The following is a 19,115-nucleotide window of genomic DNA, read 5'->3' on the forward strand; positions in this document are numbered from 1 at the left end:
TGAGATCCCCACTAGCACAATCAATAACAGTACGTGAAGTAGCTAAAAACGGCCTTCCCAAAATAATTGGAATTTCTCTATCTTCATCCATATCAAGAATCACAAAATCAGCAGGAAGAATAAATTCGTCAACCTTCACTAAGACATCTTCTAAAACCCCCTTTGGGTAGACTAGAGACCTATCGGCTAATTGGAGTGTTATAGCCGTTGGTTCAATTTCACCCAACCCAAGACTCTTATATGTAGAAAAAGGCATAAGGTTGATGCTAGCCCCTAAATCAATGAGTGATCGAAAAAATTTATCTCCTATTGTACAAGGGATAGTAAACTTACCTGGGTCGCCTAGTTTTTGAGGGAGAGGTCTCGTAAGGATTGCACTACACTGTTCGGTGAGTTGAATCATCTCGTTTCCTTGCAATTTTCGTCCCTTTGTTACGAGTTCTTTGACAAACTTCACCCACTTTGGCATTTGTTGGAGTGCTTCGATGAGAGGGATGTTGATACGGATTTCCTTCATCTTGTCAACAAAGCTTTGGTATTCGGCATTCAACTTTGGCGGTTGGAACCTTTGCGGGTATGGAATGGGTGGAGCCGGTGTGACCGTTGCCTTCAAAGTTTCGCTCGGAACGTTTGTGCCCTCTTCCGCTGCGTCGGTTGCCTTTGTTTTTCCACTATTTGTCTCTTTTCTAGGGGCTTCTTCCAATTGTCGTCCGTTACGTAAACTCACCGCTTGTACTTGCTCGTTTTGTCTTTTTCTTGGGTCCTCCGTGTTTGACGGCAATGCTCCTTGCGGGCGGTTCTCTCGATTCAAAGCTAATTGAGCGACTTGGTTCTCCAAATTTCGCAACGAGGCTTGGGTAGCGGTCATGAATTGGGCCAATATCTCATCCGTGCTTGATTTTTGGGCCGGTGGATTGTTGCCTTGATAGCTTTGTTGAGGAGGGGCTTGATTTTGGAATTGGCCTTGAGGTCTTTGATATCCTTGGCCTTGTTGATTTCCTCCATATTGCCCTTGTGATCTCCACCCTTGATTTTGGAATTGGCGAGGCGCATTGTTGACGTAGTTGAGCGACTCCACATCTTGTTGGCATTGGAGCGTGTAGTGATTTCCACCGCAAATTTCACAACATGGAGAATCGATTGCTTGGACTTTTTGTGGTGGACTTGCTTTGATGTGTTGTAGTAGGAGTTGATTTTGTTGAGCAATTTGGGTCACTTGAGCTTGAAGGGCCGTAATTGCATCTAACTCCAACACTCCGGGAATTTTCTTAGCTCCACTAACCGTCCTCTCGCTTGACTTGGCAAACCGATTTTGAGCAATTTGATCCAACATGATGAAAGCATCCGGTATCGATTGACTCATAAAATTTCCCCCGGTTGATGCATCTAAGACCGTTCGTGCATTCTCATTAATCCCTTGATAGAAGATGTGGATTTGCCGCCATTGTTCGACTCCATGTGTTGGACACTGCCGCAAAAGAGTTTTAAATCTCTCCCATGCCTCGTATAATTGCTCGCCTTGCTCTTGGACAAAATTGTGAATTTCTCGTCGGATTCTCTCGTCCTTCTCGGGTGAGCTGTAAACTGTCATGAAGAGGTTGAGGAGTTGAGACCACGACGAGATAGAGTGGGGGGCTTGGGACATCAACCATTGGCGAGCTCTTCCTTGTAGGGAGTGCTTGAAGAGAATTAATTGAAGCGCCTCTTGGGAAACGCCGTTTTGACGGTGGGAGTTACAGGTATCTAGAAAATTGACAATGTGAAGATGGGGATCTTCACCTGCCAATCCACTAAATAACCCGTTATTTTGGAGCATCGTCAAGAGGCCTTGCTTGATCTCAAAATTGTGCGCCTCAATGGGTGGATATTGGATGCTCGGGCGGAATCCGTCATGAGTCGGGATTATGTAGTCTTGAAGTGCCCGTGGCCTAGCTGCTGGCTGTAATGGAAGTTGAAGGGGTGGGTCTTGGACTTGGTTTCCGTTGGCATTGAGTAAATTACCCTCTGCGCGTCTGCGTTCTTCGTCCTCCATTCTATTATTTTCGCGTTGAAGTCTCCTAGCGGCTCGAAAAGTGCGTTCGATTTCGGGATCAAACGGTTCTCTAGCAAGATCGAGTCTCCTAGGCATACACCGTACCTAAAACAAAAATAAAATAAAACAAAAATTAAATGGGTGAATCGTGAAAATTGTTCAAATCTAGAGCTAGAATAAAATAAATAATTAAAATTTTCCCCGGCAACGGCGCCAAAAACTTGTTGGCCGAAAACCTACACGCAAGTGCACGTATCGTACAAGTAATATAGTGGACAATTAAGTCCGGATATCGAACCCACAGGGAAAATTTAATTATCTAACCCTAGACGCTAAATTCTACCAATTATTATCAAGCCCACCGTACCCTACACAGTCGAAAGATGATTAATAAACTAAATTAAACTAAAGCAATTAAAACGACAAAAACAAGAAAGCAATTAAAACGAAGATTTAATCAGATAAAACAAGCCTAGGATTTTATTCTTCCCCCTATGTGATTATTAATCCCCCAATTCCTTCAATTATGCAAGCAATTAACCCGGATTATTAACCTGAGATGCTAAAATAATCATAACCCGCTTCCGCGTGTATTACGATTCTAATACTCTAGATTCAATTACTATATTCCTATGCAATTAATTCTAGAACACAGCATTAAGCACAAATCTCAATAATGGCTACCTAAGAGATTAACTATATTCCTATGTTAATACCACAAAGGCTCTTCTACCACAGTTCTAATTATTAACCCGATCTTCCGATTCATGCGATTAACAATAACATAAAAGCACATAAGTTGATCAAGTTCATGCACTTAATAAAACAAGTAGAAGAAATAATCCGGAATTAAAACTTGCATAAAATCATAGAAAAGGGTTCATAAATCCCACATAGGGTTCCAAATAAAATCCTAGAAATAAGTAGTTTAGCTACTCATGATTAAATCAAAAACGCAAATAAAATAAATCATAGACGATAAATATTTGCTTGGAGTCTTCGAATTCTTCGTCTTTTTTATTGCTTTGAGGCTCTTGAAATTTCGTAAAAAGGGCTCCCTAATTGTGTGCTTGGCTTGGTCTTATATAGGGTGAAAAACTTGGGGAAGAAGGCAGTTTCCTTGTACAATTAAGATTCCTTCACTGCGCCAACTCGCCCATCCGGACGGCCGTGTGAGATTTATGCCTAAAATCCGCACGGCCGCGCGGTCTATTCTCCAGAATTCTGCTTTTTTCACTTTTGGCCCATATTTTCTCCAAAATTGCAGTTTTGACCCCATACTTTTCCAATTCTTCAATTTGTACCTAAAATACAATAAATCAACTTTTTAAGCACCAATTATCGTGAAAACACACCAAAAGCTCAAATAAAAAGATACGATAAAGTGTAAAAATATACACTTAACATGTAGCGCCATGATTTGGACAAGACAGATGTTCGAACAACCTCTTCTTGGGACAGAAAATACAGTATTCTCTGCAAGATTCCTTCCGGCAAATCGGATATTCTGTCCATGGAAGCTGGCTGAATACCTAAGATTTTTCACCCTCTAATGAAACCCTAAATTTCGTAAATAAAACATATATTCTTTCACACACATTAAAAATATAAATCAAACTTATTTTCTTTTACACACAACATATCAAAACACACATATCACACCGAATCATTTCAAATATTATAGAAATTATAACAAAAAATAACATTTCTTCCAATTTAAAAAAAAAATTGTTGATTTTTTGTTCAACTGGGCAATAAAAAACGTCATTTTGGCCATTTTATTTTTATTGAAAAAACACAATTTTAGGCCAAAAAACCAAATCCTGATTTTCACTCGAGTTCTGATACTACAACCAGTCAAACCGAACCAGAGTAGGCAATGGTTCGTGGTTTAACGATTCAACCGGCTGGTTCGGATTTCGAAACACTGCTTGTAACGATTTACTTGAAACTCTCAAAGAAAAATAGAATCGTCACAAAACAATATTTACTTTAACTAATACAATAAATAAAACCATAAAAGTTTTAATGAATTTACAAGCACATTCAGTTTTTTTATTTTTATTTTTCAATTTATAAATAAAACAAACATCATAATAGATTTCTATAAGGAAGACTATATATGTTGTTAATCAGAATATGATAAACTGTTGATTGATTTTGGATTTGTTAAGCAAATGCTAATAGTAAATCTTGTTTCTGAACTTCGCCTCTTTTTTCGATTTTCTCCTTATTTCCGAATTTTCCCCGAGACTACAACTCCTCTCAGTATCTCCAGCAATATTATTATGTTAAAACCCAAAAAATTGCTTCACGTTCAAAGCTCGCATAATAGTTTTTTGCTTGAATGAAAAATTGAAGAACAGAGACAAGGCGAAAAGTGTTTCTCGTGTTTCAACCGATAGTTATATGATGACTAGAGATCAACTGCAAGATTAAAAGCCGAAAAATTGCTTCATGTATTTCAGCTCCACCTTCAGAACACGGGTTCGTAGTGAAACCCCGGGCAACTGCAAGATTAACTGTATCCAAATGTAAAACACGAGTTTCCATTAGTTGCTTGTAAATATTAACAACCACCGGTAAAACGGCGAGAAAAAACGACGAAAAACTTGTGAAAACATAAAACAGAGGAGAAAACTAACACGTAGTGATGATCCTTTTCATGTGAGATTATTAGCACTTACAGGCCAATTTCACATGTTAAGTGTTTTGTTAAGCGAACAGTCAGACATTGAATTAGATGGATGTAGTTTATCAGAATTTTCGGAGGCTGATTATTAAATAGAAAACATCTCTCCCAAAACATGAAGTGACAACAAACATCTTATTATACCAAATACAGAAATCATGGAAGGCCAAATCAACGAAAGTAGACGACAGAAAAAAAAGTCTCAAAATAATAAAATCTGGACAACTGTATGCAAGTGACATGTGTGTTTGCAAGTGATTCGTGTGAGTTTAGTAAATTATTTATATATTGTTTGAGAATTTAATATATTAACATTAAAATTATTTCAAACCTTCAAGGATCAAAATTGACAAATTTCGGCGAAGAGAAAAAAGCTGAATCACACAACTTTCTTGAAAAGGAAACAAAGAGGAATGGTATTAAAGTAATGATAGGAACATGAAGAGCATAGTTAGTATATCGAAGCCCTTAATTGTGACATCAATCATATTTTGCCTAATTGACCATAGCTAATTTATATTTTAACTTAGTGACAGGGGTTAGATGCATATTACGTAAAACGAAAGGACAAAAAACAGAAAACAATCATGCTTTCAAAGGTAGGATATAATAGGCAGATAGAGTACCTTTTTTATTCATTTGTATTACGAACTAGATAAAAGACATAAAGTTAAGCCAAAAATAGGTAGAAACGAGAGTTCTTACATTGAATATTCTACTTTGAACCTTTATCTTTGGCTTCATCTGCGACAGCATCAGTCACAAGGGCCATTGGTCTCTCGTCCATGATTTCATCTATAATCCCAAATTCCTTTGCCTCTTGAGGAGTCATGAAATAATCACGATCCATATTCTTCTCAATTACTTCAAGAGACTGCCCGGTGTGCTTACAGTAAAGCCCATTCAGTGAGTCCCAAATACGAATAATCTCTTTAGTGTGGATACTTATATCCTTAGCCTGCCCACTGTACCCACCCGAAGGCTGATGAATCATAATCGTAGCATTTGGGAGGGACCGCCTCTCTCCCTTTGCACCAGCAGCCAATAGGAGAGAAGCCATTGATGCAGCTTGACCTAAACATATAGTGTTAATTGGGGAGCGGATATACTGCATCGTGTCGTAGATAGCAAGGCCTGCAAACGAGTATTCAGTTAAATAACAACAAAAGACAAATCTAGAATGTAGCGCATTTACACTTCAAGAAATTCTTAAAAAAGAACTAGAAAAACTTGACACTCTCTCTCCCAAAATTTAATAAAATCTCAAGAATGGGAAATTGAGATGTCAAACATACATAGAATTTATATTTTGATTGCCTATCAGGAATTACATAATTCCTGATGAAAATTAAAGAAAAGGCAAAGAAAAATCTTAAAACTTAGTTGTAAGAAATCATATCAGTATCTTCATTACCCAAAAAACTAGGCTACAAAATAACTTTTAGTGGGAACTGGGGAGAGTGCTTTTCTTCAGTTATTCACATGCTCAACTAAAGCTGGAAATTTTCAAAATTATCTATTTTTATGATTTAAATAATGAGCAGAACTTCTGTTAGTCGATAACAAGGTTTTAAATCACCATGCCAAAACTGGAATGTGTGACATCGATAAAAAAGTATATCAATTCACTAGATACATCCGCAAAGTTCCCTTTAATTCCAAAATAAAACATGCAGTAATAATGAAAGTGAGCAAAATACGGCGAAACTTCAAACAACCAAATAAAGCTCACAAACATGTCATATTGTACACAGAGTGAACGGGTTTTTTCTTTATTTCAGGTTTCTTGTCGAGTATTACATTCTTGTGCAGAAAGAGTTTTCAGCACTTCATTAAATAATTTCTGAAATTCTTTGATAGAGAACATACATGCAAAAAAAAAAAAAACCAGTCTTTAAATTTTGGACACATAAATTATGCTCACAGAGCTAGACTTGAGCTAATAATCTATTTAAAATTTGAATACGAACTAAATATAATTCCATCTAACACTTCAATTCCTGAAAAAACCCGAACAATTTGTCCACGCAATCCATCCTTGGATCTCCTTCAACCGTTACATAAACACATTACAAAATTAAATCAAGACAACAAAACAAGAAAAAAATATAATGGGGGGATGAATTAAAAAAAATAAAAAATACCAGCAGTAACAGCGCCGCCGGGAGAATTGAGATACATGTGAATGGGCTTCGACGGATTCTCCGACTCGAGAAAGAGTAGCTGCGCAACGACAACGTGAGCAGTATCATCGGAAATCGGACCGTTGATGCAGATGATCCTCTCCTTCAGCAGCCTCGAGAATATATCGTAAGCACGCTCCCCTCTCGAGGAGTGCTCGATCACCATCGGAATCAGCCCGTAGTACCTTCTTCCACAGCCGCCGACGCCGCCGCCGCCAACAGCAGAAGAAGCTCTTGCATTCGGGGATATGGAGGCGCCGATTTCGCGCCATAGATTCCGAGATAACAAGCTCCTCATCATTTTTCGATTCTAGGGCTTTTTTATTTCAGTCGCTGGGGAATTGAATTTTTTTGCAGGGAAAAGGGGGAAATCCGATTAGATGATAATGCAATAGCGAAGGGGCATTTACGGAAGTTCAGTTGATAAACTTTTGGGCTGGCCCATTATTATAATAATAATATAAAAATAAAACCATTGAGTAAAGCCCATTTTATAAATAATGACTATCCACTAGTATCCAGGAAACTAAAATGAAATTTTCGATTTCCGCTAATTTTTATTCAATTTTTTTTTCAATTTTGGAAAAATAGTTACAATTGGAATTTCAAATTTTCAATTTCTGATTTTTTTTTTAGATTTTTTTTTAATTGAATTGAAATAATTTTGAGATTTTGATTTTCGATCCGGTTTCAATTTTTAAAAATAATTACAAAAAAATCATTTAAAACATTGCACTTACGTCATCGAACGAGGTTTATAAGTATTTTGTATATTAGGTTATCTTAGAAATTGGACTATTATGAATTTCAAAAAATTCAATTTTGGAACAAGTTTTTTCATGCAATTTCCAAAATTCTTATTTTCGATTTTTTATATTCTTTTGGAACGAAATTAGAATTAATTTGTCACTTCCAAAAAAAAAAAAAAATTCCCGAAAATGTTATCCCGACTTAAATCACACTAGTTAACCATGTATGACAAGTTCGACCTAGACACGGCCATGGGCCGGTGTCCGGAACCGGCCCAAACTGTTGACCGGTGAACCGGCTCGGAACCCGTCGTCTCCAGAACGGGTCCGGTTCTATGAATTGCCCCCTCCTCCCTATTTTTTCTTATAAATACCCTCACACAGCATGTTTTCCTATAAAATTAAGTTAAAGTCCTTTTATTTATTTTCTTTTGTCTTTTTCCTATTTAAAAGTAATTATTTTAATTTATTTATCTATTAAGTATTTTTTTAAAATATATATATATATAAATATAAATTTGCGGGTCAACCCGGAACCGGAGTGAACCGACGGGCCGACCCGGAACCGGAGTGAACCGCCGGGCCGACCCGGCCCGCCAAACCGTGCATAGTACGGGCCGGTTCCGGTTCCGAAAAAAGTGAACCGCGAACCGGAATGAATCGGCTCGGAACCAGCCCGAACCGGGCCATGGCCGTGTCTAGCTCGACCTAGCGACCGTTGACAATGAGATTCGAACCCAGGTCATATTAGGCTAACCATGTGTGACAAACTCAACCTACCAATCGTTGGTAATAAGATTTAGACTTGGGAAGTTGGGTCAATTAACAATTACCACAGACTCACTTGCTCAAACCAATAAGTCATCTAATATATGAAATAGGGTAAATTACAAACACCCCCCTGAGGTATGGTCAAATTACAAAAACACCCCTCTTGTTTGGATAATTACAACCACCCCCCTCAACTCATCAAATTTAGTGGAATCTTCGAGATTATATGGAATATTATCACTTTTGTACCCGTTTTATCCCATTCAAACTCTACATTATGAAGCAAGATGATCATAATATGTGATTTTTAGCTTGTATATATCAGTTTGTGGTGCATCGAAAACTGTATTTTTTACACAAAAAGAGTACAAATTAGAGCACATTTCACGGAATCTAGATGACTATGTTGAATTTGGCACCATAAAGGTGGAGGTCTAAGAAAAAATCATAGTTGAGGGAGGTAGATGTAATTATCCAAACAAGAGGGGGGTTTTTGTAATTTGACCATACCTCAGGGGGTGTTTGTAATTTACCCTATGAAATATTATTACGATGGATACCGCATCAAGATGTTTTTTTTCCTTTTTTAACTCGCAGGAAAGTTGTTTGATTGTGCTAAACATAGACCAATAATAAATCACATGTCTTTGACATTCTATCAATAAAATATTAGTAACATTTATTAGTAATATATCAACATCATGTATATGTATGTCATGTGTAGTCTATTTAAAAAGTAGTTATATTATTTATTAATCTTAAAAATAAAAAATAAAAAAAATAAGATCATACATTTTAAAATCTTTATAACTTTAAGGGTAAATTACGACCACCCATGATTTATTGTTAAATTATAAAAAATTTCCTCATGTTTGGGTAATTACAGCAACCCCTCAACTATGTATTATCTTACGAAAAGACCCCTCCATAGGCAAATTTATGGATGTTAATTCAATAAAACCGAACTGAAATTTCGGTACACCAACATGTCATACCGTATACCGAACTAAATATACGACTTGGTTCGGTAAATAACCGAATTACATAAATTTTATGTAGAAAAATTTAAAATAAGGGGGTTGGCTGTAATTATCCAAACAAAAAGGATTTTTCGTAATTTGGTCATACATCAGGGGTAATTACCGTAATTTGCCCTTAACTTTAATAACGACTAGTAGCTAAATAAAAAATAAAAATCACACGGTTGAGTTGTGATAACTCATAAGTAGCTAGCATGAAAATGAGTGGAGGTGCAAATTCTCATAATATATGTATGTATGAATTATGATCATAGTATTACTTACAACAAATTTTCATGCTTTTCAAGACAATCTTAAATGCTTAGTCATGTCAATAAAAAAGGTACTGAAACCCCGTGTCCCCTTACCTAAATTCATTTATTGCATTTTCTGCTGTCAATTTTCAATTTCTTCACTACTTTCTTGTTTATTGGTAACTAAAATCTCTCTCTCTCTCTCCTCTCTCTCTCTCTCTCATGTGAACTGTCACGTTAATATAATGGATGAATTATTATGTAGTTTTATTCAACAGTACTCGCTCTTTCCTGCTTATAAGAAAGAAAATCTTATAGTAGCAGCATTTAGGGCAAGCTTTGCAAAAGGTGTGTTCTGATTGGTTGGAGTTGTCTTGAATGTTTTTTCAAGATTTGAGAAACTGAAATAGGAAGTGGGCTTGCATTGCATGTGAATCTCCAGCCTTCAGCCATGTGTCCCTCTGCAAATATTTCAAGAAATGCCCAATTACCCACCTTTTCTTTATTTTTCTAGAGAGAGAAACAATAGAGAGAGAGAGAGAGAGAGAGAGCTCACAGAAAAGGGGGCGAACCACCATTAGTGCAATGCTCAGTGAGTAGATGAGCTTCCATTTATTGTCTCTTTGCTTTAGTAGTACTATTTCTTGATGAAAACTCTCTGGTAAAGCAAATTTAATCTAGTCAAAGTCTAGGGTTTCTCTTTTTTTTTTCTTTTTTTTTTTTTTAATTCTAATTTATTAGTTGTTGATGAAGAGGGTTTCTAAATTTTAACAAAAGATTGAGTCTTTGCTAATTATGGGAACCAAATCAAGAAGAAATCTTTAGATACACTCTAATTTCAAGCTCATATTTTTACCTTCAAGATTCCATTTTTTTAAGTTCTTGTTTTTAATTTTAATTTTAATTATTTTTGGGAGTTCATCAATGGATGCTGCATTTTTGTTTTTCTTGTTTTCATCATTCTTGTTAGTGTTGACCACACTCCCGCAAGCAAAATCAGGAGATGCAGAGGCTCTGTTATCTCTAAGGGCTTCAATTGACCCTTTGACCAAGCTTCAATGGTCAACGGGAAGCCATGTTTGCACCTGGCAAGGTGTCAAACACTGCCTCAATGGCAGAGTCACAAAGCTGGTGGTGGAGGGTTTCAACTTGACCGGCACGTTGGACGGTCAAAGCCTCAATCTTTTGGACCAACTCCGAGTTTTGAGCTTCAAGCAGAACTCGCTCTCCGGCGAAATCCCGCCGCTCTCCGGCCTAGCCAACCTTAAATCACTCTTCCTCAACGACAACAACTTCTCCGGCGAGATTCCGGCCAGCCTCTCCTCCATGCACCGCCTCAAAGTCGTGGTTTTGTCCGGTAACGGAATTGCGGGACCCATCCCTCCTTCGTTCGTCAGTTTGAGCAGATTGTACATGCTTTATTTGCAAGACAATCGGTTAACCGGTGCTATCCCGCCTTTTAACCAAACTAGCTTGAGATTCTTGAATTTGTCGAACAATGCACTGTCCGGAAAAATCCCTTCGACTCCACAGTTGCTTAAGTTCAACGAATCCTCGTTCGTTTCTAACATCGATTTATGCGGCAAACAAATTCGAAAACAGTGTCCGGAAACGGAAACAGAAACAGGACATCATAAGAAAAACAAGAAAAAACTGATATTGATTATTGTTTTAAGTGTTGTTGGGTTTGCATTGTTGTGTGTGATTATTATAGCCCTCTTGATGCTTTCGAGAAAGGCGGTTAAAAAAAAGAAAAAGGTGGTGGTGGAGGAAAGGACCCCCGCTAGCGGAGTTGCTAGCGGCGGCAGTAGGGGGGTAGGTAGTGGTGGTGAAGAAGAGGGCGGCGGGGGTAATAAACGAGGGGGGTTTTCTTGGGATGAAGGGGGCGAAGGGCTCGGGAAATTGGTGTTTGTGGGACCCGGTGATGAACGAATGAATTACAGCTTGGAGGATTTGTTGAAGGCATCGGCAGAAACTTTAGGGAGGGGAACTGTAGGGAGCACTTACAAGGCGGTGATGGAGTCGGGTTATATCGTAACTGTGAAAAGGTTGAAAGATGCTAGGTACCCGACGATGGAGGAGTTTAGGCGGCACATTGAGATTGTCGGTGGATTAAGGCATCCTAATTTGGTTCCGCTAAGGGCTTATTTTCAGGCGAAGGAGGAGCGCTTGCTCGTGTACGATTATTTCCCTAATGGGAGCCTTTTCTCGCTCGTGCATGGTACGTATGCCGTTTCTTTTGATTTTTTTTTTTTTTTCTTTTGCATGATTCAATTATATAACATTGGCATGAAAAACTCTAGAAGACTGCAATTTTATTTTGTGAAAAAAAGATTAGATAATAGAATCATCGAGGTTTATATATTTTGCTTAGATAGGATCGGTTAGCTTCATATGTTAAGAGATTTATTCATTCGAGTAAAATGTACTTTTGATCTAACTCATTAAACAAGAGACACAAACCTTAAAATCGGAACTAAAATGAATAGTTCGGATTTGATATTCACAATAGAATTTTTCGTTGGCGTCGTTTTCGTTTTGCGGATAGGAAGAGGTTTTAGCTTTTATGATTACTCGTAAATGAGGTAACTTGAGTGAAGTCGTTGAACTGAAATTACGGCTTTATTGCATTTAGCACCCCCCCTGCATTTACTCTAATTGTCCCAAAACTTCCCGTGTTATAATTATTAGCAAAATCGGTTGTATGATTCAATTTTATTAACAAACTACCCCTGAAAAGATGTACCATTTAGGGGATTGTGTGCCGAAAAAAATGCATCACAGGGGTTCTTTTTGCTAATATTTATAAGTTATAACACGAGGTTTTTTAGCAATTCAGTATAACACAGGGGTACTAAATGCAAATAACGGATAAGTGAGGGTTTTCGCAATTTAGCTAAAGTCAGGGGTATTTTTGTAATTTACTCTTACGACGCGGTTTTTTCTTAACTGCATGTGCAGGATCAAGAACGACAGGCGGATCAAAGCCGCTCCACTGGACATCCTGTCTGAAAATAGCACAGGACTTAGCCACAGGGTTGCTCTACATCCATCAAAACCCGGGCCTAACACACGGCAACCTCAAGTCCACAAACGTCCTCTTAGGGCCCGAATTCGAGTCCTGCCTAACCGATTACGGGCTAAGCCCGTTTAGAAACCCGGACCCACAAGAAGAATCCAGTGGGGCCTCCTCCCTCTTCTACCGGGCACCCGAATGCCGGGACCCGCGCAGGCCGCTAACCCAACAAGCCGACGTCTACAGCTTCGGAGTCCTCCTACTGGAGCTCCTAACCGGAAAAACCCCGTTCCAAGATTTGGTCCAGGAACACGGGCCGGATATACCTAAATGGGTGAGATCCGTCCGCGACGAGGAAACCGGGTCGAGCGACGAGCCCGTTTCGGAGGAGAAAGTCGGTGCGCTTTTGAATATCGCGATGGAGTGCGTGAACCTTTCGCCGGAGAATCGGCCGCCGGTTAGGGAGGTTCTGAGGATGATCGGAGAAGCTAGGGCGGAGGGGAATCACTTGTCTTCGAATACTAGTAGCGATCATTCTCCGGGGCGGTGGTCGGATACTGTGCAGAGCTTGCCTAGGGAGGAGCACTTGAATATCTGAGTAGGGATTATTTTTCATATAAATATATATATGTATATATACATATATATATATATATGTGTGTGTGTGTGTGTGTGTGTGTGTGTGTGTGTGTTATTTTTTTTGCTCACTATTAAATCAAATTTCAAGATTTGATGATGCTAGATCATTGGTCTATTAGATGTTCAGGTAGGAGGATGAAGTGAAGTACACTGGATATGTCGAAAACACACATCCATGTCGATGTGTGCGTGTGTGTGTAAACTTCGAGTGTAGTATGTTGTTTAACTGTTAAATCAGTTTATTTAGTTTTCTAGGAAGAAACGAGAGGTTATTCCAGCTATATATGTCGAGACATTTTTGCAGAGTGCGTCGAAAACAGTCGACCTTATAAAGCTCGACGAAACCAAAATCCGATATCTGTTGGATCTGCTATTATTGCTTTACGAACACAAAGGGTAAATTATGAAAACATCCTTGAACTTAGGTTGAATAACGTAAAACACATATATCCGTAATCCTCCTCCGACTAGCTGTTGACCAAGTTTTTTTACAAAGAATGTATGAAGTCTAATAAACTCTTCTGTTAAATATGTGAAGAGTTCAAGAAAAAAATCTGAAATTGTTTAAAGTCAGTATTACCCTATATTGAAATTGTTCAAACAAACGTCAGGTTTTTTATGTGATTATGAATAAGTAGAGTACTTTTGTAATTTAGCCTAAGTTCAGGGGATTTGTCGTGTATCTTGTTTCTATGCAAATTTTGCAAATGAAAATAAAGAGAGATTGAAATACGAGTAACATAGCATCTTACATTGATCGTGTGACGGGATTTTTCCACAAGTAAGCATCCGTTGGATTCAAAAGTGTTGCAATCATGTAGAATTTTAATCCTCTCTTCTTATCGCCCATCGAAGTATAAATTAGACCAATACAAAACGGCAGTGTGCATAATAAGGTGCCGCATCACCAAGTTTTCGAGTCATTTCATCGCTCATTCCTCTTAGCTGAGTCTAAATTAGGCAAACTTGTATGGTTGTTGGAATAGAAGAGTAGAGAAAAATCGGGATTCAACCAGACAGAATAACGAAACAATATTATTATAGAATAGTCAAACATAATAGAAACGGATACAATATTGAAAGACCCACTATAAAAAGATTCTTTATAAGAAAAAAGATTCCAAATTAGGAGGAACTAGACCCTGGTTATATGTGACAGAGTTCACTCCAGCTAGACTCGGTGACTCATTGTTTCGAGTTCTTGAGCTCGTCCAAAGAAGATTGCCTAAAGTTGTTAGTTGTTAATCTTACAAGTGTAAGCTTTTGAGCTGCAATATCAACTAGTAATACCGAAGAAAAATTGATTACGTCGAAGTATGTGATCAGAGAATATGATGTACCATAAACGAAGCTAGCGTGACATGTATGCGGAGGGTGCAAAGCGCGCGGTATTTGCATGCATGGGACGAGCATTCTCATTTCCAATTATTTTTCAGCCCCAAAAAAATTTCAAAATTTTAATTTCGATACTAAAATAGCATCTTCCGTTAGATGTGAACAGCCAACAGGTGACGGAATGGACGAAAAGTGTTTAAAATTGAACTTTTGAGGTGAATTTTGTTCACCTTGGAACGACAGGTACTGATCAAGCATGCAGTGGGAGAAAAGGTTATCGGCATGGCGAGGTCACATGGCCGAGTTTTTCAGGTCAGAGTTCAATTTTGTTGTTGATCAAAACCATTTCATTGTGAGAAATTTCTATATATATGACCTGATATATATATGTATATTAATACTCTGTTGTTAATTAATTTTTTTTCTGAAATGATAAATGTGGAATGAAAACACGAAGATCTTTCGTGGAGGTCGTTTTGTTCGATTTGATTGTGAATGTGTAACTAACTTGCTTTTTAAGTGCATGTTTAGACTGATACTCTGTTTGGGGTTTATCGATGTTTCCGTTATTGCCGTGGATCAACAAATTTACTGTTTCTTATATGGTGTAGACTCGTCGCGAAAGATTATTTTTGTGTCTGTGTAGTTTTGTTGTTAAATTTTGTGTTTATTAGTTTTCGTTTGTGTCTGTTTAGTTGCAGAATCGATCATTGAGAAATTATCATCGGATGTTTTTAAAGTGTTTATCTGCAAATGTTGAGAAATCTGTTAATTTTCCTCTCGGAAACAAGCCAGAAAAGAAGATTCATCCACTAAGAAGTTTTGCTAATACGCATCCCTCTTTTTCTGCGTTTAAAGTGCCCGTAAATGCTTCTTATTACGGATTATTAAGTGGTGGAATGTGCTCAAATTATTGTAGTAGTAGTAGCAGATCATTTTCTCAGATGCCAATCGCAATTGCCGAAATTAATATTGTTACGACAGAAAGTCGGAGCAGTGAGATGAACAATTTATTCAAAATAGTTAACGAGGATAATGAGACATCCTTAGTCAGAAAAAAAAATGTACACATACCAAAAGGCAAAGCGAAATCGAAGCAGCAATCTAGGAGCAAGAAAATGCAAAATCAGTCGTCCGGTGCTGGTTCTGTTGACACATCAGACATGCCAAATAACCCCGGAAAGATTTCTCAAGCGAAGGAGACTAGGAATAACAAAAGCCAAAAAACTCCGATTTCGTTAGAGGTTAGAAGCTGCCTATCTTCTAGCCTAATTGAAATTTTAGTTACGGACTTATTACCATTTTAACTAACTGCGATGCAGGTTAATTCGACTTCAAATACAACAGAATTGGTTGATAGCAATATTTCAACCGAGATTGTCCAGAACAATGCAAGGAGCTCAACTAAAAAGGGAAAATCGAAAACAAAATCACATTCTTCTCCGAAATCTAACGAGGAACTTACAGAGCCAAAAGATTCACGGGTGATCGATAAAACTAAGCCTCAAGGCCAAAAAGTTTGGAATCAGTTGTATCCACCTGTTGCTAAATCTGTCGTAGTGGTGGAATCTGCCACAAAGGCAAAAGTGATTCAAGCATATCTTGGTGAAATGTACGAGGTTGTACCGAGTTACGGCCATGTTAGAGATTTGGCTGCAAGATCGGGATCTGTACGACCTGAAAAAGATTTTAGTATGGTGTGGGAAGTTCCTTCCGCTGTGTGGTCTCATCTCAAGAGTATTAAGGTTGCTCTGTGTGGGTATGCAGTTAAAATATGGATATATTTTAACTCGGTTTTTAAGTTTTAGATTCAACTTAGATTTCACTTTCTTGATTTTGTTTGCGAGTTGGTACTCTGTTTATTGTCTCATCTCTCTTCTCCAATGTTCCAGAGCAGAAAATCTGATTCTTGCATCGGACCCCGATCGTGAAGGAGAGGCTGTTGCTTGGCACATACTCGAAATGTTGAAGCAACAGGATGCTTTGCGAGAGGATGTTCCTGTTGCAAGTGTTGTTTTTAACGAAATAACCGAATCATCCATTAAAAATGCTCTGCGGGCCTCACGCGAGATTGACGTGGACTTGAGTGCATTGAAATGCGGGCAGCCATTGTCGCTGACCAAATCTCTATCGCAAGTCCACGTCAATCTCGATTACCTGATTGGGTTCAATGTTTCCCCTTTATTATTGAGAAAATTACCCGGATGCCAGTCCGCTGGGCGTGTCCAGTCTGCTGCTTTATCTCTTATGTGTGATAGAGAAAAGGAAATCGACGAATTCAAACCTCAGGTATATTGGTCTATTGACGTTCAGTTCCAGAATAACGATCCAAATTCGGTAAAAAAATAGTTCTATCGCCTCATATTTGACTCATTTCGACTGCAAAAGACTGAACCAGTTGTCAATTAGCTCTAGTAACGAGGCAAAATATATCGAAGAAAAGATTAACATGTCCAAGTTTGAGGTGACCAGTTCTAAAACCAGCAAAAGTCGGAGAAATCCACCGATACCGTATATAACATCGTCTCTTCAGCAAGATGCTGCAGACAAATTGAAGTTTGCAGCATCGCACACAATGAAAGTTGCACAGAAGCTTTTCGAGGGAGTCGAATTCTCCGATGGCAAGGCTGCTGGTTTAATAACTTACATGAGAACCGATGGACTGCACTTATCGGATGAAGCCACTAAGGAAATTCAATCCTTCGTCGTGGAGAAGTTGGGCCAAAATTTTGCAGAAAAGAATAAACGCAATTATTTTAAAAAAGTGAAAAATGCTGAGGAGGCTCATGAAGCTATTAGGCCCACCGATATCCGAACACTACCATCAATGCTTGCTGGGGTGCTCGATGAAGACTCACTGAAGTTATACACTCTCATATGGAATCGTACGGTTGCATGTCAAATGGAACCTGCTATAATCGAGCACATACAATGCGATATCGCGAATGCTAACCTGTCCATTGTTTTCCGTTCTTCATGCTCGAGAGTAGAATTTGAAGGCTTTCAAGCTGTTTACGAGGATGAAGAGAACCATCGTAGTGAGGAAGCGCATGAGGTCTTGAGTGCATTGAAATGCGGGCAGCCATTGTCGCTGACCAAAATAGAGCTCAGTCAACACTCGACGCAGCCTCCAACCCGCTACTCCGAGGGGTCGTTGGTAAAAAAGTTGGAGGAACTCGGTATAGGAAGACCTTCTACGTATGCAACCACTATTAAGGTGCTGAAAGATAGAAATTACGTAACGGTCAAAAGCAGTACACTGCATCCAGAATTTCGTGGGCGTATGGTGTCCGCTTTCCTCGCTCATTATTTTTCCGAGGTGACGGATTATAGTTTCACTGCTGACATGGAGACTGAACTCGATAATGTTTCTTCTGGAATAACCGAATGGAAAGGCCTTATGAAAGATTATTGGACTAGATTTAGCAAGCATTGCGAGTGTGCTAGCGGGGTAAGTATCCATCAGGTGGAGAAGGTGTTGGGTAAAACATTTGGCAGTTTCTTATTCGCTTCTCTTCAAGATGGGAATAAAACTTGCCCAAGCTGTAATGAAGGGACATTGGTTTTCAAAGTTAGTAGGTTCGGTGTAGGTTACTTTATTGGCTGTGATCAACACCCGAATTGCAAGTGAGTGTACAATTTGTCGAGCGACTTAATTTTATTCTCTATGGTTGTCATGGTCTTGTTGATATATATATATATATGATATATCATTTGCAAGGTACATTGCTAAAACGCTCTACGGCGAAGAGGATGACCAAAACATCCCTGAAAATGAAAAGAACATTGCTGCGGAGGAGCCGAAGTTGCTTGGTCTTAAACCAGGATCGAATGAGAAGGTTTTCGTCTGATAATATACTATTCGTGGATTGTATTGTAATTACTGTTTTTTACGTCACCGACCATTCGGGTTTTTTTTTTTAATGTTTGTTTATGTTGGTTTATTGCACCACCTTTCTTATGTTATTTTGAAGTGTGGCCCGTACAGCTCCTATGTGCAGCTCGGTGACGACAGAAAGGGGCACGTACCTAAGCGAGTTACGCTGAAAGTATGTGGTTTTTTAGTGCCTCTCTCTCTCTCTCTCTCTCTCTCTCTCTCTCTCTCTCTCAGATTATAAAAGGAATTATGCTGCTTGCAATAAATTCATTTCTCACTTCACTTAATCCAACATTCGTGCTCTTTTATGCTAGATCAAGAATCCAGAATCCATCACATTTGAAGATGCGAGCCCTGGAATTACTAGAGTATCCGGTATATTTCCAATGCATTATCCCGGGTTTTTTATATCCGTATATGTTTTTATCCTAATTTTGTTTTTCCCTACAAATCAGGGTAAGCATCCAGATGATGACAAACCAGTAGTTCTAAGGATTAGAGATGATGGATTTAGCATTAATCACGGACGCACGAATGCTGCGGTACCC

At 38.5% G+C, this 19,115-nt stretch overlaps 2 protein-coding genes and 1 pseudogene across 3 annotated transcripts; 2 read left to right on the forward strand and 1 right to left on the reverse strand.

Annotated features, from left to right (window-relative positions):
• Window positions 1-4,305: 4,305 nt before the first annotated feature.
• On the reverse strand, window positions 4,306-7,295 carry NCLPP7 (nuclear-encoded CLP protease P7). Its single transcript, XM_012990751.2, has 3 exons — window positions 6,869-7,295; window positions 5,430-5,858; window positions 4,306-4,554 (listed from the first exon to the last, which is right to left on the reverse strand). Exons 1-2 carry the CDS (start codon window positions 7,206-7,208, stop codon window positions 5,440-5,442), a joined length of 759 nt encoding a protein of 252 aa, XP_012846205.2. The 5' UTR covers window positions 7,209-7,295; the 3' UTR covers window positions 4,306-4,554; window positions 5,430-5,439.
• Window positions 7,296-9,676: 2,381 nt separating this feature from the next.
• LOC105966170 (inactive leucine-rich repeat receptor-like serine/threonine-protein kinase At1g60630) lies at window positions 9,677-13,636 on the forward strand. The gene is made up of 2 exons (XM_012990733.2): window positions 9,677-11,921; window positions 12,662-13,636. Exons 1-2 carry the CDS (start codon window positions 10,625-10,627, stop codon window positions 13,312-13,314), a joined length of 1,950 nt encoding a protein of 649 aa, XP_012846187.2. The 5' UTR covers window positions 9,677-10,624; the 3' UTR covers window positions 13,315-13,636.
• A 1,706-nt stretch (window positions 13,637-15,342) lies between these two features.
• LOC105959967 (uncharacterized) lies at window positions 15,343-18,576 on the forward strand (annotated as a pseudogene). The gene is made up of 5 exons (XR_016031366.1): window positions 15,343-15,934; window positions 16,013-16,449; window positions 16,583-16,776; window positions 16,828-18,317; window positions 18,412-18,576. The product of XR_016031366.1 is annotated as an uncharacterized LOC105959967 (transcript).
• The last annotated feature ends 539 nt before the right edge of the window (window positions 18,577-19,115 follow it).

The sequence above is a fragment of the Erythranthe guttata genome, chromosome 5, assembly GCF_056151865.1.
Source record: "Erythranthe guttata isolate IM_541 chromosome 5, IM_541, whole genome shotgun sequence".
Lineage (NCBI taxonomy): Eukaryota > Viridiplantae > Streptophyta > Magnoliopsida > Lamiales > Phrymaceae > Erythranthe > Erythranthe guttata.